At 42.5% G+C, this 24,275-nt stretch overlaps 1 protein-coding gene across 14 annotated transcripts in view; it reads left to right on the top strand.

Annotated features, from left to right (window-relative positions):
* Positions 1–24,275, top strand: part of DTNA (dystrobrevin alpha) — a 359,099-nt gene that overhangs the window by 295,887 nt on the left and 38,937 nt on the right. For 8 of the 14 annotated variants that reach the window (XM_044292987.1, XM_044292990.1, XM_044292989.1 and 5 more), the window contains one exon: positions 19,616–19,708. The exons of the other annotated variants lie outside the window; for them this stretch is intronic. In XM_044292987.1, coding sequence (XP_044148922.1) covers positions 19,616–19,708 — 93 coding nt within the window. The remainder of the gene's footprint in view (positions 1–19,615; positions 19,709–24,275) is intronic. 14 annotated transcript variants of the gene reach the window in all.

The following is a 24,275-nucleotide window of genomic DNA, read 5'->3' as shown; positions in this document are numbered from 1 at the left end:
TATTTACTACCTTTTCAGCAAATTACCTTATGATGTAAAAACAATTCCTAAAGCAATGTGTGATCAGATATGCTGTAAATTTGCAGAGAGAGAGGGTCTGAAAAATCCAACTGACCATCTTTTTTGCAATTGTCACCCTCATCACTAATCTGTTACATACAATCTTAATATTTTTATACAACGGTTAGGCAGATCATTTTAGATTGACATGATTGGGCTGACTTATGACGTTTATGGCCAGTTTACAGGAGCCATAGACTGACCATAATCCTGTCCTGCATGCTTGCTGTTAAAGGGATTATCCCACGATTAATGTAAAAAATGAAAATCAAACATCATATAGTACATTCATGACAGTCTCTTTCTAACAAAGCTAGAACCAGCCCTGTACCTCACATGGATCCAGAGCTCTCCCCCCGGTCATTGCTCTGCTAGATTTATATCAAGCTGGCAGGGGAGTGTCTTTTCTGCTACAGCTCTCTTTCTATCACAGCTCAATAAGCAGTTGAAGGATGAAACTGAGGATGTGCGACCTTGTTAGTGAGCAGGACAAAGAAATAAGAAAAAGAACAAACAGCAGCTGGTACTATACAGATACATTTTATTGAATAACTTTTATTGAATAAGTGTTTATACAAAATGTTTAATTACATACAACTAGAAAAGCATTCAGATCAAGGTGCTGGTTTGAAAACTGTAGAATATTTTACCCCTTTAAGTGCAGAGTCAGCCCATGTATTACCAGATGTGGACACCTTTCCGCCTCTCTAGAAAAGTATCCAGCTGTTAAAAAATAACTGTAGAAATACAGTAGGGTATACATTCTGGTGTAGATGTCTATTTTTAAGATAATCTATGACAGAAATCTGAGACTGGCACTTAGGTTTCTTGTGCGGGTGTTCCAATAGATATACATAAGGATTAGCCCCATTGAAACTTGGTTTTTCTGTGTAGAATCTGTGCAAATAATGAACATGCTGCACATTTTAAAATCCACAACAATTATTCCACTTGGATTTTTTTTTCTCTGCTTTTGAATGGGGTATGAAATACCATATTTGGATGTGGAATGTCTTTACCATATTAAGGCTACTTTCACACTAGCGTTCTGCTGTCCGCTCGTGAGCTCCGTTTGAAGGGGCTCACGAGCGGAGCAGAACGCTTCCGTCCAGCCCTGATGCAGTCTGAATGGATGCGGATCCGCTCAGACTGCATCAGTCTGGCGGCGTTCAGCCTCCGCTCCGCTCGCCTCCCCACGGCCAGGCGGACAGCTGAACGCTGCTTGCAGCGTTCAGCTGTCCGCCTGGCCATGCGGAGGCGTGCGGATCCGTCCAGACTTACAATGTAAGTCAATGGGAACGGATACGCTTGAAGATGACACCATATGGCTCAATCTTCAAGCGGATCCGTCCCCCATTGACTTTACATTGAAAGTCTGAACGGATCCGCTCAGGCTACTTTCGTCACCGCCTGCCGGTGAAGCTCCGCCCAGTGGGAGTGGCGACTTCAATATGAGATCGGCGGCTGAGCGGCCGTGAGACGGCTGCTAACATATCGCCGGAGGCTGTATCTCTTGAAGCTGCACGCGCGCAAATAGCAGCGTGCAGCGTTCTTCATCAGTGTGCATAGTTCAAATTGTCTAAGACTATAAGAATTTTAATTTATGCCACTGCTACTCTGCTCCTGAAGAAATGTCACCACATATAGAGTGACATAGAAACGCGTCGAGCAGACGCTTATACTTGCAGAGACGGTTCTCTATTAGATAGTGATCGGACAATAGGGATGCAAATCAGCTGGGTTGTAAGTAGAGCTCGTACATAACGGCTCTCACCCACAGTTCACCTATCCTTTCCTCTATCTACCCATACTCACTACGTGGATACACTGTTGCTGCTGGCTATTGAAGCTGCCACTTATGTTTTTGCTGGTACCCCTGACACATCATTGGGAATCCAAGCACCTCTAGTGAATGTATGGGAGTGCATCTGTGAATCATCAGAAGAGGCATCCAGAACGGACCATACTGATATTCCAGCTCTGCACGTCTTACAAGCCTGGTCTGAGTGGCTATACCCATACAATTGTGGAGTGAGCCACCCATCCAGGCTTAGCCTGACGAATCCTACATGTGGCAAGCTCGCCACGATTTTAATCTATGAATAATAAAATTTCCTTTAAGCGTATATTCAGGCAGTAAAACACATACTTTCGCACTTATAAATTTTTCTAAGTTATTAATGCAGACGGATCCGTACTGAACGGAGCCTCCGTCTGCATTAATATGATCGGATCCGTTCAGAACGGATCCGATCAAGCGCAAGTGTGAAAGTAGCCTAAAGTGATTGTCCAGTTTGGGCAGCATTTTTTCAGATCTTTCATCCCACTGCTAGTTGCTGATCGAGGTGTCACTGCTGGGAACATTTGAAATCGGAGTATATAGATTTTATCAATGTGCTGTAAATACAGGTAAAACAAGGTATGAGGGCAGTGGTGCTCATTGTTCTCAATAAAAGTTTTTTTTTTTTTTTAATACTGTAAGATCTAGGTAGTTTCTGTCACGCCTTGCCCTGTGAATGTGCGGAGATCTGTCAGACTGGCTGCACATGTCTGACTCCTCTCTTTGTTTTTGTTTGGGTTTGAGCTGGATCCACCTTCCCTCAGGTGTACTGGGTTTATTGTTAGCGAGGCTATTTATTCCTCCTTCCCCCAGTGGCCTGTGCGGGTTATAGTTCATTCCTGTGGGCTTTGGATGTGTTGTGGATCGTCTGCTCCAGCTCAGCTGAAGATAAGTCCTCTCTGTTTCTTCCCTTGGTGTCTTTTATATAGGCCTCTAGGGAGACGGTTGCTTCCTCCTGTTTGAAGAAGCAGGTCGCCCCTTCCCTTTTCCCTACAGCTCAGGGTTTTCCCAGGGTGTATAGACTTAGGCACGAGGGCATGTGCATATCCACCATTAGGGTATGCACATGTGAACAGCAGTATTGGGAAAGTCTTAGAGATCGCTAGGAGATGACCCTTTTCTCCCTAGCTTTTGGGCCTAGTCATTTGTTGTGTTTGTGTTCCCTGTGTTTGGTTATTTCCCTGCTTACCTACCTACCATGACAGTTTCAGCCAGTAGACTGGATTCTGTTAGCTCAATGTGCCCATTAGAAAATATGTTTATTGAAAGCACACCGGCTCTATAATGTATTCTGGTGGTCCTCAAACTTATGTATGTGAGCCACTGTTTCAAAATGTAAATTCTAAAGATTTGAGAATGAATAAGCTTATGCAGGCTAAGTTAATACATATATTTGCTAAGTGTGATTAAATATAAGATCACATACAGAATAATAAAAAGTAAATTAACATCACTAACCTAAATATGGTGTAGGGATCCAGTCGGCCATGCTATAACACACGGCTGTCTACCACTTTATAACACATTACCGACACCCCAGGGTGTACAAGATAAAGAAGAAATCAATACTTATATCCTACCTAAGATGAAGTTCCAGGTGGAGTCCCCCGAATGTATGTGTGCAAACCTGTATTATTCCATTCACCCCCTCCTCCAGAGGGCTTCACGCATGCCTGTGAGATCAGTCAGGAATGTGGTCTTATCGGCACATATTAAAAGTAATATTAAAGAGGCAGAACCAATCAGTACTTTAAAACTCCCTTACAATACAGCCACATTCAACCTTCAGGGATGGTCAGGAGCAACAGGCAATTCAAAAATAGAGGAGAGAAATTTTAAATGTGAAGAAACAAAAAACATGAAATTGCAAACATTTGCTGATAAATATTTTAGTGTGAAATTTAAAGGGGTTGTCTCATCTCAGACAATGGCAGAGACAACCCCTGCAGCTATATTGAGAACGGAGCTCCAAAAGTGGTGGGCCCATAGAAGTGAATAGGAGCGGGGGCCGGTCATGCTTGGTGCGCTCCCATTCACTTCTATGGGAAGAGCGCTTGCTAGTGGCCATACCGGAGTCCTCTAGCCACCACTGCAGGGATTAGTTTAAGAGATAGGTGCGGGTCCCAGTGGTGGGACCCACACCTATAATGCAATGGGGCCATATCCTAGCCATATGCCCCCAATGTCTGAGACAACCTTTTTAACACTAGTATTATACCATCAAAATTGGCATTGTTTGGAGGTAAATATAGGATAGGTCTGCAACAATGTCAATTCCCAGTGCTGTAAATACAAGTAAAACAAAGTATGAGGGAAGTGGTGCTCATTCTTCTCAATAAAGGCTTTAGTTCTTTAAAAATACTGTAGGATCTAGTTAGTCCTATTTAAAACAGATATGTTTAAATTGATGTGTATTGGAGGCTTCCCATTTATTTCAAGAGGATAATCCTCAGGGCAAATTGATATGCCATGTTATGCCTAGTGCCAGACCATAGTAGGCAGTACATGACAATGATTCAACAGGGAAACACCAAATAGAGAATTCTATTGCCATGCACTGCCTCTTCTGGTCCTTCACTAGATATAGCACAGTGCTATGTGTCTTATAGAGACAACTCCTTGTCATCAAGTGCAAATCTATTTAGCTTTGTGGATACTACTTTTGTCTTGCATTTTGGTGTTCTGAACTCCAGGAGTGTGCCTCTGACTTTAACTGGCCGTAGGCTAGTGTGGATGGTTGTGCGCATTATGTCAGTGCTATCCAATACATTCCAGAACTGTAAGGGTTACCTAGTATCATAAATCAATATAATGCTATGTGGAACCCATCAGTGTTGGGAGGTCAGGACTGGAGCTGCCACATACTCGCGCTGCGAGTCCAATGTGTAGAATACGCTCGTCTGAAAGGAACCTTACTCTAGTACAGGGATGGTGAAGAAAGTGAAGTGACATCAGAAGTGTTAGACTTTATGATGCACATCAAACATTGTGCCTGGGCTGTGGAGTCGGTATAAATGTGTTCGTATGAATGCTTGTTCATAGTCATTGCCTGCTGGTTAAGTAGCATTTACATGCAGCGATCATCTGACCTGTGTGAGGGTGAACAATTGTTATTGCAATCGTTTTTCTGCTTAGACTTTCTCTATTTGCCTACAGCACATCCCTTCTTTAACAGGCTGATGTGCTTCTGATTTGTTGTACCACATCAGCAAACATTTGTTCCCGATAATCATCCAGATAATATGCCTGTGTAAATGGGTCATTAGCCCCATACTTATCTAAAACAGTGGTGGGCTTCTGTATTCGGATGTATACCGTAGGGTTGTTTCGGGTATCGAACTTTCGATACCCAGTCAATACTTTTGTCCCGGTATCGATTTGCCTTTTATCGATACTTGTCACAACCAGACAGCTGAGAAGCTCTGACAGAAGCCTTTCAGAACCTCCTCCTTGAGTTTTCTTTATTGTGAGGTTCAGTTCCTCATCTCGTTAGCCTCTCTCAGCTGTCATGTAGTTGGACCGATTGCATCCCTTTAAATTCCACCCCATAATGCATTACTGGGCGGCTTATACTACTTCCTGGAGTGTGTGTGCATGCTGGTCCTGTTTTGCAGTCTGCTACAAAGTTAAGTGCTGAACTTTTATCTGTTATTTTCTGTTTGCTGGTCCCAGGTGACCCTGACTTCCTCCGTGTCTAGTGTAGGGAGCCGGTGGTCGTGTCCCCTCACTATTGTAGGGTGTTCAGGGGTTATACAGTCGAGGTACGTGGATATGCAACCATCCACCTCTGGGATCTTTGCATAGGCTGAGCAGCCAGGGAAAGTCTCAGTTCTTGTGCAGGGGTCTCCCTTTTGGTTCCTTAGCTTTGGATCCAGTGAGTCATATATGCATGTTGCTTTGTCTTGTTTTCTGTACACCGTCCGTGACAATACTAGGCCGTGCTACTACACATGGCCTGCTCTCAGCGCGGCCATGTTCCCTCAGCAGCACGGGGAGAAGGAAGCAGTCTCTCCCTCCCCCTGTGTTGCTGCCACCAATGAGAGCGCGGAGGAAGGGAGGGGCTGCACCACCAATGATAACTAACGTTTAATACATTACAAATGCAGGCGGTGGCAGACACACATTACCGGCACCCTGCCTCTGACAGGGCGCTGCGATCCGCGACAATTAACCCCTCAGGTGCGGCACCTGAGGGGTTAACTGCCACTGATTGCAGCGCCCTGTCAGAGGTCGGGTGCCAGCAATGTGTTTCTGCTGCCGGCTGTATTTGTATACGTCATGAGTTTAAAGTGAGATTGTGGCGCCCCAGGGGTTAATCCGCACAGGATGCCGGCTGAAATCGTTCAGCCAGCATCCTGTCACAACGCTTGGGGGGGGTCATATGACCCCCCCGTATCGGCGATCGCAGCAAACCGCAGGTCATTTCAGACCTGCGGTTTGTTGCGATTTCTGCTGTTTCTGATTGCCGCGGTCCCTGACCGCGGCGATCAGAAACTTTAGTGTGGCACAAATATATATGTATCACCCCCCCTGCACCCCTGCATGATTTTAGCCTGGTGGGAGGTGCAGGGGGGGTGTTGCGGGCGGTGCGGGAGGCGGGCGGTGCGGCAGGCGGGATCGCGATCCCCTGCTCGCCTGTCGCCGAATAATGGTTGGCTTCTAGTGGGTATACCAGGGTGTCAGCACAATAAGGGTGTCAGCACAGTACAACCACAATAAGATGCGGCTCCCTCCCTCTCACATCGGGGGGCTGCTGTGCCTTTGCAGCCCCCCGACAGGATGGGGTGACAGAGGGAGGGAGCCCCAGTCCTTACCCTTCCCCTTCTGCGAAGTTGTGGCCACAACTTCGCAGCGGGGGGAGGTTTCCATGGCAACAGGACGCCTTATCAGGCGTCCTGCTGTCCATGGTGCTGAACAGATCTATGCTAAAGGCATAGATCTGTTCAGACAAAGTGTAAGTAAAATACAGGACAGTACAATATAGATTGTACTGTACTGTATTATACAGACATCAGACCCACTGGACCTTCAAGAACCAAGTGGGTCTGGGTAAAAAAGAAAAGTAAAAAAAAGTGAAAATCAAAAACACATTTATCACTAATTAAAAATGAAAAAAATAAAATTCCCTACACATGTTTGGTATCGCCGCGTCCGTAACGACCTGATCTATAAAACGGTCATGTTACTTTCCCCGCACGGTGAACGCCATAAAAATAAAAAAATAAAAACTATGAGAAAATGGAAATTTTGCCCACCTTACTTCCCAAAAAAGGTAATAAAAGTGATCAAAAAAGTCGCATGTACGCCAAAATAGTGCCAATCAAACCGTCATCTCATCCCACAAAAAATGAGACCCTACCCAAGATAATCGCCCAAAAACTGAAAAAACTTTGGCTCTTAGACTATGGAAACACTAAAACATGATTTTTTTTGTTTCAAAAATGAAATTGTGTAAAACTTGCATAAATAAAAGTATACATATTAGGTATCGCCGTGTCCGTATCGACCGGCTCTATAAAAATATCACATGAGTTAACCCCTCAGATGACCACCGTAAAAAAAGTAAAAATAAAAACGGTTTAAAAAAATCTATTTTTTGTCATCTTACGTCACAAAAGTGCAATAGCAAGCGATCAAAAAGTCAGATGCACCCCAAAATAGTGCCAATTAAACAGCCATCTCATCCCACAAAAAATGGCTCTTAGGCTATGGAGACACTAAAACTTTTTTTGTTTTAAGAATGAAATCATTGTGTGAAACTTACATAAATAAAAGTATACATATTAGGTATCGCCGTGTCCGTATCGACCGGCTCTATAAAAATATCACATGAGTTAACCCCTCAGATGACCACCGTAAAAAAAGTAAAAATAAAAACGGTTTAAAAAAAAATCAATTTTTTGTCATCTTACGTCACAAAAGTGCAATAGCAAGCGATCAAAAAGTCAGATGCACCCCAAAATAGTGCCAATTAAACAGCCATCTCATCCCACAAAAAATGGCTCTTAGGCTATGGAGACACTAAAACTTTTTTTGTTTTAAGAATGAAATCATTGTGTAAAACTTACATAAATAAAAAAAATTGTATACATATTAGGTATCGCCGCGTCCGTGACAACCTGCTCTATAAAATTACCACATGATCTAACCTTTCAGATGAATGTTGTAAATAACAAAAAAAAACTGTGCCAAAAAACCTATTTCTTGTTACCTTGCTGCACAAAAAGTGTAATATAGAGCAACCAAAAATCATGTGTACCCTAAACTAGTACCAACAAAACTGCCACCTTATCCCGTAATTTCTAAAATGGGGTAACTTTTTGGGAGTTTCTACTCTAGGGGTGCATCAGGGGGGCTTCAAATGGGACATGGTGTCAAAAAAACCAGTCCAGCAAAATCTGCCTTCCAAAAACCGTATGGCATTCCTTTCCTTCTGCGCCCTGCCGTGTGCCCGTACAGCGGTTTACAACCACATATGAGGTGTTTCTGTAAACTACAGAATCAGGGCCATAAATATTGAGTTTTGCTTGGCTGTTAACCCTTGCTTTGTTACTTGAAAAAAAAATATTAAAATGGAAAATCTGCCCTAAAAGTTAAATTTTGAAATTGTATCTCTATTTTCCATTAAATCTTGTGCAACACCTAAAGGGTTAACAAAGTTTGTAAAATCAGTTTTGAATACCTTGAGGGGTGTAGTTTCTTAGATGGGGTCACTTTTAGGGAGTTTCTACTCCAGGGGTGCATCAGGGGGCTTCAAATGGGACATGGTGTAAATAAACCAGTCCAGCAAAATCTGCCTTCCAAAAACCAAACGGCGCACCTTTCACTCTACGCCCCGCTGTGTGGCCGTACAGTAGTTTACGGCCACATATGGGGTGTTTCTGTAAACGGCAGAGTCAGGGCAATAAAGATACAGTCTTGTTTGGCTGTTAACCCTTGCTTTGTTACTGGAAAAAAATGGGTTAAAATGGAAAATTAGGCAAAAAAATGAAATTCTCAAATTTCATCCCCATTTGCCAATAACTCTTGTGCAACACCTAAAGGGTTAACGAAGTTTGTAAAATCAGTTTTGAATACCTTGAGGGGTTTAGTTTATAGAATGGGGTCATTTTTGGTTGGTTTCTATTATGTAAGCCTCGCAAAGTGACTTCAGAGCTGTAGTGGTCCCTAAAAATTGGGTTTTTGTAAATTTCTGAAAAATTTCAATATTTGCTTCTAAAGTTCTAAACCTTGTAACATCCCCAAAAAATTTAATATAATTCCCAAAATAATTCAAACATGAAGTAGACATATGGGGAATGTAAAGTCATCACAATTTTTTGGGGTATTACTATGTATTACAAAAGTAGAGAAACTGAAACTTTGAAATTTGCTAATTTTTCTAAATCTTTGGTAAATTTGGTATTTTTTTTATGCCAAAAAAATATATTTTTTGACTTCATTTTACTAGTGTCATGAAGTACAATATGTGACGAAAAAACAATCTCAGAATGGCCTGGATAAGTCAAAGCGTTTTAAAGTTATGAGCAGTTAAAGTGACACTGGTCAGATTTGCATAAAATGGCCAAGTCCTTAAGGTGAAATAGGGCTGAGTCCTTAAGGGGTTAAACGTTAATTATCATTTGTGGCGCAGAGAGCTCTATTAGGGTGAATAGGACAAGGGATTAAAAGATCCCAGGTTCTACCCCTAAGGGGGGAAATAGTTATTAAATAAACAGTAAAAAAAAAAAAAAAACTTTAAAAAATATACCAAAATAGTATAAATCACCCCCTTTCCCAATTTTATATATAAAATATATAAACAATAAATAAATAAAATATTACATATCGCCACGTCAAAAATATTTTAAAAAATCTCTCTTATGCCGTGAACACTGTAAAAGAAAAACTGCGCGATTCGCCATTATTATTTTTTTTGTCACCTTGTTCCCCCCCAAAAATAGCATAGGACTGTTCTATTATGGGCCGGACGTTCCATAAAATGTGGCTTTTTTGGCGTTTTATTTTTTTTTTGCGTGGTATCAAACCGCAATATTTTTTAATGGTATTGAAACCAAATAAAAATTTTGGTATCGAAACAACCCCAGTATACCGTCAATGGAAAGCCCTACAGAGGTCTATAACATTGTGTGAACTGAGTCTTAGAAAATATTTTTATTCAGAAATTGTATTCCAGATATACAGTGGATATAAAAAGTCTACATACCCCTGTTAAAATGTCAGGTTTCTGTGATGTAAAAAAAAAATAATTTCAGAACTTTTTCCACCTTTAATGTGACCTATAAACTGTACAACTCAATTAAAAAACAAACTGAAATCTTTTAGGTAGAGGGAAGAAAAAACATAAAAATAAAATAATATGGTTGCATAAGTGTGCACACCCTTAAACTAATACTTTGTTGAAGCACCTTTTGATTTTATTACAGCACAGTCTTTTTGGGTATGAGTCTATCAGCATGGCACATTTTGACTTGGCAAGATCTGCCCACTTTTCTTTGCAAAAACACTCCAAATCTGTCAGATTGCGAGGGCATCTCCTGTGCACAGTCCTCTTCAGATCACCCCACAGATTTATAATCGGATTCAGGTCTGGGCTCTGGCTGGGCCATTCCAAAACTTTAATCTTCTTCTGGTGAAGCCATTCCTTTGTTTAGCCATTCATTTAGATGTATACTTTGGGTCGTTGTCATGCTGAAAGATGAAGTTCCTCTTCATGTTCAGTTTTCTAGCAGAAACCTGAAGATTTTGTGCCAATATTGAATGGTATTTGGAACTGTTCATAATTCCCTCTAGCTTAACTAAGGCCCCAGTTCCAGCTGGAGAAAAACAGCCCCAAAGCATGATGCTGCCACTACCATGCTTCACTGTGGGTATGGTGTTCTTTTGGTGATGTGCAGTGTTGTTTTTGCGCCAAACATGTCTTTTGGAATTATGGCCAAAAAGTTCAACCTTGGTTTCATCAGACCAGAACACCTTTTCCCACATGCTTTTGGGAGACTTCAGATGTGTTTTTGCAAAATGTAGCCTGGCTTGGAAGACTTTCATCTTGCCACTCTACCCCATAGCCCAGACATATGAAGAATATGGAAGATTGTTGTCACATGTACCACACCGCCAGTACTTGCCAGATATTCCTGCAGCTCCTTTAATGTTGCTGTAAGCCTCTTGGTAGCCTCCCAGACCAGTTTTCTTCTCGTCTTTTCATCAATTTTGGAGAACGTCCAGTTCTTGGTAATGTCACTGTTGTGCCATATTTTCTCCACTTGATGATGACTTTCTTCACTGTGTTCCATGGTATATCTAATGCCTTGGAAATTCTTTTGTACCCTTCTCCTGACTGATACCTTTTAACAATGAGATCCCTCTGATGCTTTGGAAGCTCTCTGTGGACCATGGCTTTTGCTGTGGGATGCGACTAAGGCCGAATGCACACAGCCGTGGAACACGTAGTGCAGCAGCGGCATGAAGCGCACGGCGTCATAGCAACCAATGACGCCGTGCGCTCCTGCTCTCAGCAGGAATCTAGGCAGTGTTCCATGGCCGTAGAAAATTTCAGGAAAGACCAACCAGAGCAGCTGAACTTTATTTGAGGTTAATCAGAGGCACTTTAAATGCTGTCAGATGTATGCTGACTCCTATTTAACATGATTTTGAATGTGATTGCTTAATTCTGAACACAGCTACATCCCCAGTTATAAGAGGGTGTGCACACTTATGCAATCTCATTATTTTAGTTTTTTTTTTTTGTTCCCTCCACCTAAAAGATTTCTTCTTTTTTTTTTCAATTGAGTGGAACCGTTTATAGGTCACATTAAAGGTGGAAAAAGTTCTGAAATGATTTATCTTTGTCTCATTTTTTTACATCACAGAAACCTGACATTTTAAGAGGGGTGTGTAGACTTTTTATATCCACTGTATTTTATATTCTATCTAAGTAGCTTGATTTACATGATGATGCTGATGAAAAGCCTGATGTCACACTTTACAACAGTTACTTAGTTTGTATTACTTGTTATACATGAGGATACATTTATACAGGTCCTTCTAAAAAAAATTAGCATATTGTGATAAAGTTCATTATTTTCTGTAATGTACTGATAAACATTAGACTTTCATATATTTTAGATTCATTACACACCAACTAAAGTAGTTCAAGCCTTTTACTGTTTTAATATTGATGATTTTGGCATACAGCTCATAAAAAAACCAAAATTCCTATCTCAAAAAATTAGCATATAATGAAAAGGTTCTCTAAACGAGCTATTAACCTAATCATCTGAATCAACTAATTAACTCTAAACACCTACAAAAGATTCCTGAGGCTTTTAAAAACTCCCAGCCTGGTTCATTACTCAAAACCGCAATCATGGGTAAGACTGCCGACCTGACTGCTGTCCAGAAGGCCATCATTGACACCCTCAAGCAAGAGGGTAAGACACAGAAAGAAATTTCTGAACGAATAGGCTGTTCCCAGAGTGCTGTATCAAGGCACCTCAGTGGGAAGTCTGTGGGAAGGAAAAAGTGTGGCAGAAAACGCTGCACAACGAGAAGAGGTGACCGGACCCTGAGGAAGATTGTGGAGAAGGACCAATTCCAGACCTTGGGGGACTTGCGGAAGCAGTGGACTGAGTCTGGAGTAGAAACATCCAGAGCCACCGTGTACAGGCGTGTGCAGGAAATGGGCTACAGGTGCCGCATTCCCCAGGTCAAGCCACTTTTGAACCAGAAACAGCGTCAGAAGCGCCTGACCTGGGCTACAGAGAAGCAGCACTGGACTGTTGCTCAGTGGTCCAAAGTACTTTTTTTCGGATGAAAGCAAATTTTGCATGTCATTCGGAAATCAAGGTGCCAGAGTCTGGAGGAAGACTGGGGAGAGGGAAATGCCAAAATGCCTGAAGTCCAGTGTCAAGTACCCACAGTCAGTGATGGTCTGGGGTGCCATGTCAGCTGCTGGTTTTGGTCCACTGTGTTTTATCAAGGGCAGGGTCAATGCAGCTAGCTATCAGGAGATTTTGGAGCACTTCATGCTTCCATCTGCTGAAAAGCTTTATGGAGATGAAGATTTCATTTTTCAGCACGACCTGGCACCTGCTCACAGTGCCAAAACCACTGGTAAATGGTTTACTGACCATGGTATTACTGTGCTCAATTGGCCTGCCAACTCTCCTGACCTGAACCCCATAGAGAATCTGTGGGATATTGGGAAGAGAAAGTTGAGAGACGCAAGACCCAACAGGTCCTGGGCCTCCATAACACCTCAGCAGTGCCACAGGCTGATTGCCTCCATGCCACGCCGTATTGAAGCAGTCATTTCTGCAAAAGGATTCCCGACCAAGTATTGCATAACTGAACATAATTATTTGAAGGTTGACTTTTTTTGTATTAAAAACACTTTTCTTTTATTGGTCGGATAAAATATGCTAACTTTTTTAGATAGGAATTTGGGGTTTTCATGAGCTGTATACCAAAATCATCAATATTAAAACAATAAAAGGCTTGAACTACTTCAGTTGTGTGTAATGAATCTAAAATATATGAAAGTCTAATGTTTATCAGTACATTAGAGAAAATAATGAACTTTATCACAATATGCAAATTTTTTTAGAAGGACCTGTATAAGAGCTGGAGTCTGAGGGTACTTTCACACTTGCGACAGAGGATTCTGGCAAAACGTATGCAAACTGATGGCATTTGTCAGACAGATCTGGACACGGATCCGTCTGACAAATGCATTGAAATTCGGGATCCGTCTCTCCGGTGTCATCCGTAAAAATGGATCCGGTGTAAATTTTTTCTGCATTTTTTTCGGTCTGTGCATGCGCAGACTGGAATACCGGTTCAGTTTTGCCAGAACACTTAATGACGGATCCGGCACTTATATACTTCAATGTAAATTAATACCAGATCCGGCATTCCGGAAAGTGTTCAGTCTTTTTGGCCGAAGAGAAAACTGCAGCATGCTGCAGTATTTGCTCCGTCCTGAAATGGCAAAAAGCCTGAACTGAAGACATCCTGATGCATCCTGAACGGACTGCTCTCCATTCAGAATGCATTAGGATAAAACTGATCAGTTCTTTCCGGTATTGAGCCCCTAGGACGGAACTCAATGCCGGAAAAGAATAACGCTAGTGTGAAAGTACAGTGTGGAAAGACAGGGGAGTTGGAAGGAATGGCTTATTGACTCCACAGCCCTGCGTGTAATACATTTGGCAAAATTAATATGGCAACACAGACTCCTGTAGAGCCAACTTTAAAATTTTCCCCCATGATAAATCTTCCCCATTGGGTAAAAAAAAAACTTCTCACAATAGATTAACAGTGGAGCTTTATTAACATTCTTATATCTATGGCCAGATAATTCCTAATTCCGTTGAGCATATTTTCATTAGCAGGATAAAAACAGTACTGCTTCTTCCATGTCTAGAGTAGCTGAGAGTGGCTAAGTATTATCCATCATTCCAGCCCTCCTCTGTTTAATGCATTTGTAAATTAAATTATATTTCGTCCTTCTTTTAATTTCTCCATTACCAGAGAACCAATTACTTTGCGTTCTGCAGAATTCATTCACCACTTGTATATCGCGCCCCTTTGTTCTTCCTATGAACTTTTCTCAGCATTGTTCTGTCTCCTTAACCAGCTCTTACTCAAAAGACCTCAGAAACTGAGCAGAGCAGACAGCTGGCTATGGCTGCTCCAACTTTACTTAAAGGCAAAGGGTAAGTTTGAGACTGGGCTGTAGTACTAGGATCTGCATGCAGCCTGGCAGAGCATGCAGGTGTGTAGTGGTAGTTCAATCCTGCTAACCTATACTAATGACAATGCAAAGTGCAGTATTCAAAGCTTTCATCACTTACAAACTCAGAAAAGGCAATTTACAAAAATCTTTGTCTTATTCTCCCAGCATTAACTTGATTGAATCCTTGGTTTCTAATATTAACATTCATCACCATTAAAGCAACCTCTGGTTCTGGATAAGGCTAGTTTCACACTTGCTGCTGCGTCTCCAGCAGGTTGTTCCGGCACAGAACAGCCTGCCGGCATTGCTGGATACTGCCGCCTTTCCGCTGGTCCCTATCACCCGGGAACTATGCATACAGCGATTTTGTCCTGCAAATTCCTGGCATTCTCTGCTGGAACAGCTTGCTGGAACAGCCAGACGCAGATATGAAATTAGCCTTACATTTTGACATAACGGGATAATTTATAGTTAAAGTATGATGCAGTCTGTTTTATTCATTCTGCTGCAAATCTACCAATTTCATCTCTCCGGTGCATTCACCTAAAATGGCCACCCACTTCTCAGACTACCATATGCACAGTGTGCTTCAGTAGTCCGAGAAGCTCCCCCCTTCTGTCAGACGGCCCAAAAATAACATGGGGAGTGTCTAAGACTACAGGAGTACAGTGTAGATAGGGTAGTCTGAGGCACTCCAGGAATGGGGGAAGGGTGTTGTGTCTCAGAATATCCTATCCACACTGTATGTTGGTAGTCTAAAACACTGCCCCCATCAGTGATGGTCCATCTGAGAGCAGAGAGAAGTTTCTCTGAGTACTCAAATATACAGCGCATAGAGTAGTCTGAGAAGCAGGTGGACATTTTAGATGAATGCAGAGGGGACCTGATATTGGTGGATCCATTGCAAAATGAATAAAATGAAGGACATAAGGTAGGTCCTGCCATGCCCGTGCTGCTGCCCCGTTTTTTTGGCCATTTTTGGTCCCTGCAGAAACAGGGTTTGGTCCCATGACCAGCGTGGCCAGTCACAGGACTCAGCAGTCACATCTGTCACTGCTGTGACTTATCATTCAAGCAGATGTGACCACTGAGGAATGTGATTATCCACAGCGGGGATGGTACCAAGCCACTACCTGCAGCCAAGAATGGGGCAGCAGCGTGGACACGGTGGGATCGTAGACAGTTGAGTGTGTGTTTTGTTTTATGGGGCACAGGTTAGGACTATAGGGGTTGTAGGCTGAACAACCCCATGCATTCCTCATGCTATGTCAAATTTTTATCTAGAACTGTAAGGTTGCTTTAATATAATCATTCCATAATTGTCTGACATTAATGTGAGTGACACATTATTATAGGAATTGTCTAGGATTAGAAAAAAGGGCCCTTTTCCCCCTGCCCCCAGAAATAGAGCTTCTCCTGTCCGTGGCCTCTGTCTGTCATTACAGCTCAGCCCCATTCACTGGAATAGGGAGGAGCTGTAATAGCTGGTACAGTCCATTTTATAATGTAGCATGCACTGTTAGTTGTCAGAACACTAAATGTGATTGGTTTTACAATAATAGGAAGACCGAGTGGTTTTTCAGAGTACTCAGATTCATGTCCGTTGTAGCCATGAGCGTTGTTGACAGCAGTGATGTGTCCTATGGGATTAAACAGGAGAGCCAAGCAGTCATTACTATTATCATAGCACAACCATGTCTTCCACCATCCGGTACTCCACTTGTTGTTGTCATACTCATCTTTTCTCACCTGATCAAGGCCAATTTGGCTGCAGGAAACAGGAGGCCTGAAGGTCAAGGTCTCGGAGACATGTAGTCAGAGTGGACGCATCTATCTAGTGAGAGCCCTGACCTCTCCACAAGAGGCGTAGATGCTGGTTTATGTAATAGTCCGGCTGCCTGCTTACAGCTTCTGAACAGCGGCAGTGCACTTATAATGAGGCTAACTGAAGCAGAGCGTTGGGCGTGAAGATGGCTGCTGTTTGAAGTTTGCTGGACCAGAATATATAGACTTACCTAATGCCTTTCCACAACTGTCAACATTGCGTTTCCTGCCATGTTGTCTATATATAATAGCCATAAAAGTGACTATATGAAACCACGGTGAGTACAATATAGGACATTTCAGCATTTGTCACCGGTAACTGGTGTAACATTTTACCATCCACCTTTGGCATCGATGTGTTTGGTCCCGGTGACTGTTTCTTACTAAATTGTGTGTAGTTTAGCTCATTGGGTGTTATTCAATTAAACTGCCTATACTGTAGTGTAAGAGCATCTACTAAAGTAATCAGGAAGATATAGCATGAAGGACAGAGGAGGAATTTATCAAGAGCTTTGCACCAGTTTTATACTCACAATATTTTGTGTCAAAATCTGCAATCTTTTGCTCTTTCATGCTTCTCTTGCTACTTTTCCATCTACACGTGAAGGAAAGTATTTTCTGGTTTCCACCAGCTTACAGGATTTATTGTAGTAAGACAGCTTTTATATTTGACATTATAATAATTATTTATTCATTACTTAAATTTTCTGGGTTTTCCAGGATTTTTTAACTGATGACCTATTTTCAGGATAGGTCATCAGTATCTGATCGGTGGGGGTCCAACACCCCCTGGCCATCAGCTGTTTTGAAAAGGCACGTGCGCTTCTGTGAGCAGCGCTGCTTTCTCACAGCTTACCAAGCACAGCGCTGGTATTGCACTCAGCCCAATTTAATTACATGGGGCTGAGCTGCACCTAGGCCACATGAACACGTCATCACTGGCCTAGGAAAAGCAGAGCAAACACTGTGGCACTACTGCGAACGCCACTGCCTTCTCAAACGGCTGATTGGTGGGAGTCCCGGGTGTCGGACCCCCACTGATCAGATACTGATAACCTTTACTGAGGATAGAAAACAAGACAGACCCAGAGTCAAAAGAACCACCCTATAAATGCACATCCAACAATATCCATTAGTAAAAATGTATATAAAGTTTATTAGACAACTACAACAGACAGACACATTAAAAACATTGTATACAATGTGAACAACGTGTCGGTAACAGGATAAAACCGACACATACAGAATACATATTGTATGTCCTGATCTGTGGACGTTCAGTGGATTCTGTATGTGTCGGTTTTATCCTGTTACCGACACGTTGTTCACATTGTATACAATTTTTTTTAATGTGTCTGTTGTAGTTGTCTAATAAACTTTATATACATTTTTATCCATGGATATTGTTGGATGTGCATTTATAGGGTGGTTCTTTTGACTCTTCTCTGGGTCCGTCTTGTTTTGTATCATTTTAAACCACCCTCCTGCACTCCTTGGATTATTTGAATTTATTGGTGTGCCCCCTCCTCCCACATTTTATATCACTTTCCTGAGGATAGGTCATCAGTATAAAAATCTTGGAAAATTAATATGATGAATGCCTATGCTCATAAAGTTTGCAGATGATTACAAAGTGATATTCTAAGGGTGGCCATAAACATTAGATGAATATTGGGCAAAGCTACTGATTTTGGCAAAACTCGCCAACTAGTTTATAGGAGGGTGTCCCAAGTCTTCTCCGATTTTGGGAGAAAGAAGTGTTAGGCTAGTTTCACACTAACGTTTGGGAAATCCAGCAAACTGTTCCAGCACCTATACTTGTCAGGCCGATTCTTGGCATGCTTGCCAGGTTGCGGCCGGATCTTTGCCTGTCCCCATTATAGTTAATAGGGCCAGACATCATTCATGTAGTTTCCCGCAATGCCGGAACCAGAAAGATCTGTCTGGCTGTTCCCTGGCAGATCTCCTGACCGCTAGAGTGAAACTAGCATTAGCGTGCCCATTCTGCCTTGATTGACATGCCTATCCTCCTGTGAAGTTAGAGCTGTACCAGTTGGGATGTCAGTCAGGACAGAATGGGCATACTAACAGCTAGGACACTGTGGGGGTTTCCTACGCCAGTCTTAATAAAAAGTGCACTGGAGCAAGATGCGCCAGATTTTTTAAGATGCCTGTGGTGGCACATCTTCTGGCCTTCTGTGTGCCAGAAACAGAAATCTACGCCATTTAGGAGCTGGTGTAGATTGTAGCTACAAATTATGCCACTTCCTGGCTTAAGTTATAGTAGATCTGGTGGGCTATGGGAGGCTAAGCCCCCTCTGCTAAACCCCACCCTGATCCGTAACTACCGTGTACAGCTGTGTGCTGCCTGAAGTCTGCCCGGCCCCATTCACTCTAATGGAGACCGGCGGAGATCTGGCCGCAGCACAGCAAATATGCTTAGAGGCAGCCGGACAATTACCGCTGCGGCCAGCGCATGGCTGTACACGGCAGTTACGGATCCAACAGGCTGTTCCTCTGTCGGAGCGAGTAATGCCTATTTTTCTCCCTCATATTAAAACTAATGATATAAGCACTGCAGGGTCACGGTTAGAGGGATATTAACAAACAGTATAATATGCTCATGGTGTAATGACTAAAACATTAGCGTCCTCCTCTGCTGCCTGGACTGGAGTTGAGGGTCTTTTTGTGGCATACTTCTAATAGTATATTTCATTATATATTTTGCAGTACAGCTGGATGCCCCAATTAAAATATACACCGCATTGTGTATCTTTTTTAACAAAGACTGGCACATGTATGGAACTGTACAGTTACATACCTTTGATGGCAGTGTACACTGAACATGGTAGGGCTCAAACGTGATGCTAACAGGGCTATAGTGATCCTAGGACTTTTTTGTGAAATATGATATATGTTTTTGTTCACACTGCTCGCCAGTTTGTAGAACTGAAGTTTCCAGATAGCTGAGCACGTGAGCTGTAGGAGCTAGTGTATGCTTCCTGTATCCTAATATCCTGACTGGAGGGGATGGTGTTTTTGGCTGCATGCTATCTTTGCTCTCCTCACTTTCATGCTGGCATGTACACGTTATATTTTCCTTTGTGCTTTACTTTTACATTTAAGTCTTTCCCATTTCCAAACCATCCTTCTAGGTTACAGTACAGCCTGGATGTGGCAGACAGGCTGGCTGATGAACATGTTCTCATCGGGGTATATACCAATATGCTGCAGAACAACCTTTCACGGTTAGTTAAGGCTTGGAGATTGTCTTGTTTGTACAACACAGAGGTTGAAGCATATGATGGTCACTTGCTGAAGAAGCCAAGTCAGATGATGTAATTCAGCATGTTCTTAAGTGCCCCAGTTACTTGAAGAGATATGCATGTGTAAGAACGGGACTAAGCTTGCATCATGCTCTAGATACTCGGCAGTTTGGTGGCTTAGACTTCCAGATGTTGTTACATATTGTATAAGACACTGATACTCATCTCATTTGTTTAGAAGAGCAGTTAGATTTATTCATTTTTCTGTACCAAGCATTAACACTCCCAGTATGCATCATTTAGTGGCTTGGCAGAATGTACAGTATTTGCATTAGGGGAATATCGCAAAATCACAAATTTGAAGGATTCAATGAGCCTGATGTAGTCAGAAATCTTTCTACAGCCAAAGAGCACCAATGCTTCACAAACAGGCTACCAAAAACAGCCATCTCAACCACCTGACACAAAGTTAGCAGGACTTGCTGGGCCACCTTTACACAACAGATTTCAACAAAGTACAGTACAATACATGTGACAATGAGGTATTACTCAATTCCATTCACATTCAGTGGATAAAATTAATTCGATTTCTTCTGGAATTTTAATAGATGTCTTCCATTGCATTGTAAAGGTCTGCATTATGTTTCATACAGTAGGTGAACTGTTTCACTGCTTGGAAACATAGGGGCAGATTTACTGTCCTGCCTAATATTAAAGGGGTTGTCCGAGTTATGAAAAAAAAAAAAATATATAGCACTATAAATCTGATGGGCAGCAATATATAACTGAGCTAAGCAAGTTTTAGGTAAAATAAAATTATATTTCCTCATTTCCCTGGTCCTCTTCTGGCTCTTTGTTTACCTGCAATAACAACAATCTCTGCCCCCCTCCCCCCCCCCCCCCTGCTCTGCAATGGGAGTGAATACAAGTGCTGCCCTGTGTGACATGTCTGCCTGCTGGGATACTCAGCAGCATATTGTATGTGTACGACTACAAGTCCCAACTGTACAATGATACTGCTGATACACACAGGATCTTCTCCCCACCTGTTCTTGTGCAGAACTCCTCTAGTCTGTGGGTTCCTGTGCCCAGTATTTGTCTCCTCACTGCCTGCAGCTGCTCAGTAAAGCCCTCAGCCCTGAATCTGTGCTCCTGAAGGGGTTAATCTTTCCTGAAGTATACAGTGGGAGGGAGACACAGGGCAGACAGCAGCAGCAGACGGCAGAGCAGGGAGGTGTGGCCAGCACAGTGACGTCTTGTGCACGAAACATCATCAGAGCAGGGAGAGAAGCTGACATCACAGGTCATGTGACGCTAAGTGAAAGCTGAGAAAGGAGCAACTACAGATGCAGTAAGTGCATGGTAAACCTGTTACATTTGATTAGTTAGAAACATACAAAGAACAAAAAAATAACTTGGACAACCCCTTTAATATAATGTGCATCATTAGATTGTCTAGACTAAGTTTATACAACCTATTAGTTTGCTTACTTTGTGCCAGAGTTGTTGTATCATAAGCCACGCCCCCTTTCAGATAACCTATGCCAGTTTCCAGTAAATTCATGACCCTTGTTGGATGGGGTGAAAAAGATGTTTAAGGCCTGGGCTACAATACGACTTTTTGTAGCACGTGATTTTTAACTGTTGAATGACAGCTGCAGCCCTTCAAGACTATCCATCTTGGCTATGTTAAAGATAATACAAACGGATCCGTTCTGAACGGATGCAGACGGTTGTATTATCTGAACGGATTATCTGAACAGACGTTTGGCTCAGTTTCATCAGACAGACACCAAAACGCTGCAAGCAGTGTTTTGATGTCTGTCTCCAAAGCAGAATAGAGACTGAACTGATGCATTCTGAGCAGATCCTTTTCCATTTAGAATGCAATCTGATCTGTTTTGGACCGCTTGTGAGAGCCCTGAACGGATCTCGCAAACAGAAAGCCAAAACGCAAGTGTGAAAGTAGACTAAACTGTGCTTCCCGCCAAAACACCACCTTTCAAATGAATAGAACTGACTTTCAGTTGCAGAAAGTTTTCTGCAACAGAATCTGCCCGGTGTGAAGGCAACCTTACAAGGGCAGATAGTCAGCCCTGTAATGAGCTGTAATTGACAATCACAGCACGTTAATCAACAGCCATTACCTGTACTTACAGACAGCAGTTATTTTCAGTTTGGGAGCAACTGATTTATGCACCACTAAAAAACAGATTTTTAGTGGTGCATAAAAGATACGATCAACCAACATATTAAAACATTCCCTTCAGAAATATAACATACGGGTTGACACACTTGTTGTGATCTTCACACAATGTAGAAATGTATAAGAGACTTTTCTAGCAACCAGCGATCTTCATAAAGCTTGGGATGACTGATGATAAATTACACAAACATATCATAGTACATATCAAAGTATAGAACACAATTGAAGCAAGCTTTTTCTGATTAACTGCTAGGTTAAGTTGCATTGCATTTAAGCCCCATGGACATAGCTGTAGTACAGTTATAGAGCCATAGAGGTGCATGGAGACTCACTGTATTTCAGGTGCGGACTAGCAATCGATCTTGCAGGGAAATTTCCCGGTGGGCCTATGCACATGGGGCCACCCGAGTCCTCCTCATAGCCGCTAGCTGAGTACATAATGATCTGATGCTCTCAACATTAATTAATGCTAGGAGCATCAGATACATATGAACCTCGCTGCTGGCCCCAGGTGCCCTCAAGGTTTCAACAATATCACCGTGGTCAAGATGGTAGTACCGTTGAATACTGTAGCAGGAGCGATAGGATTTTGTGCTGCACTATGATTAACAGTTCATTATCCATACAGATAGTCCATAGCTCAGAATGTCCAAGGGAAGAACAATGCCTAAAAACATTATGACTACTACAAAAAAATCTTCTTACAAATAATTCACAGCAGTTTTTCTGGAACAAAAGGTCCTGCTGGGCTTCCTATTCCACAACAGAGTGTCACTGAGGCTGACCCACTATCATTTCCATATTTTTTTTACTGTACCTGGGCAGTTTGATGTCTGGTGATGGCTCCCACAAAATGGCGTTGTAATTGGATAAATTGCTTCCAGTCGAACCATACGGGTCAGCAATGGTCAGGAATGCCCCTGTGTCTATGAAGTCAGTTACCTTGTGTCCATCAATAAAGACATTCTGCAGATGGCATTTTATTGGAGCTGGGTGCTATACGCCCTAGGAGGAATTTCAACGATGCAGGGTCCATTGGTCCGCTCTGGAGGTGGTAGCTTTTCCTTAGGCAAGCTGAAGTGCATGAGATGTATAGGCGAGGGGGGAAATGGGCGAAACTCCCTGTGCTTTCTGGTTGGGCAACTGGATTGGCCACAGCTGTAGAACTTACTCGTGGTCAGAATGGTGAAATGCCAGGATTGTTTAGCAAGGCGCTCATTGACCTTCAGATGGGTTGAGAGGCTAACTCGACTTGAAGTGGTCTGACTGTGTGGACAATATGTACATGATGAGGGGCAAAAGGGAGATAATCCCTCTGATTTTTGTTAGACAGCTGATCTGTATGTGGCCAGGCTGACAATGCCGGTAGCATTTCCTTTTTGAGACCACTCCATGTCATGTTTGGAATTGTGAGGCCTCAGAATTGTTTGAAACAGTTGCCATTGACCGTCAGATGGGTTGGAGGGTTGTAAGGACTGGAGGAGGCTAGGGTTGCAGGGGCATGCCGAGATTTATTCTCCAGCAGACTTTTCCACTGGGACTTGAAGTTGAGGGCTTGTATAGCAAGGAATTTTAGCTTGCGTCTGGATTTGGACCAGATTCCAGCTTGAAGTGTATGTGGGTGAGTTACACCTGACAGAAAGAGAAGCCTGTGCGTGACTAAAAGCCAGATAAAAGCTTGAAATTACTCAGTATTGAGTGAACTAATGCAATAGTTACAGTATGTGTCTCTCACAGAGGGCACGTTTAGTGGTTAAAACACAGCAGTAATTTACAAGGCACAGCACTTGGCTTAGGTCAGAATAAAGCCTTATTCAAACAGTGTTCGGTCAGTGATTTCCATTAGTGATTTTCAGCCCAAAGCAGTTGCGGCTCTAAACACAGACCAGGTGCAAATCTTTCCCTTAGACTTTATCTCTGTGAAGGCTTGAATCCTGGTTTTGGCACAGTGGAAGGTTCTCACTCATCCAGGTCATGGTAATCAGTAGTCAGGCTCGGACTGGCCCACAGGGGTACAGGTGAATCCACCGGTGGGCCCCTGAGCGAGGTGGGCCACTAGTCTCCCACCCCCTGCACAAGTGGTGCATAACAAAGTAGACTTACTGCACTACATACATATATTCAATGTACAGCACCTCAACCAGCCTATGTTCATGTAAAAAACTTGATAGATTATTATAGACACAATCAGAGCTGAGATGACTTCTAGGTGTAGAGGAAAGCTACCAGTATCCTCTTTTCCCAGGACCTTCTCAAAGTTGCTGCAGAGACCCCCATATTTAATCATCTGGTAGTATCTTGCTGCTGTGTGAGCCGGTAATAATTGAATGTATCCGTACGGTG

This window comes from Bufo gargarizans, chromosome 5 (genome assembly GCF_014858855.1).
Source record: "Bufo gargarizans isolate SCDJY-AF-19 chromosome 5, ASM1485885v1, whole genome shotgun sequence".
In the NCBI taxonomy this organism is placed as follows: Eukaryota; Metazoa; Chordata; class Amphibia; order Anura; family Bufonidae; genus Bufo; species Bufo gargarizans.
The sequence above is the reverse complement of the archived record's forward strand: the minus strand, read 5'-3'. Positions and strand labels throughout refer to the sequence as shown.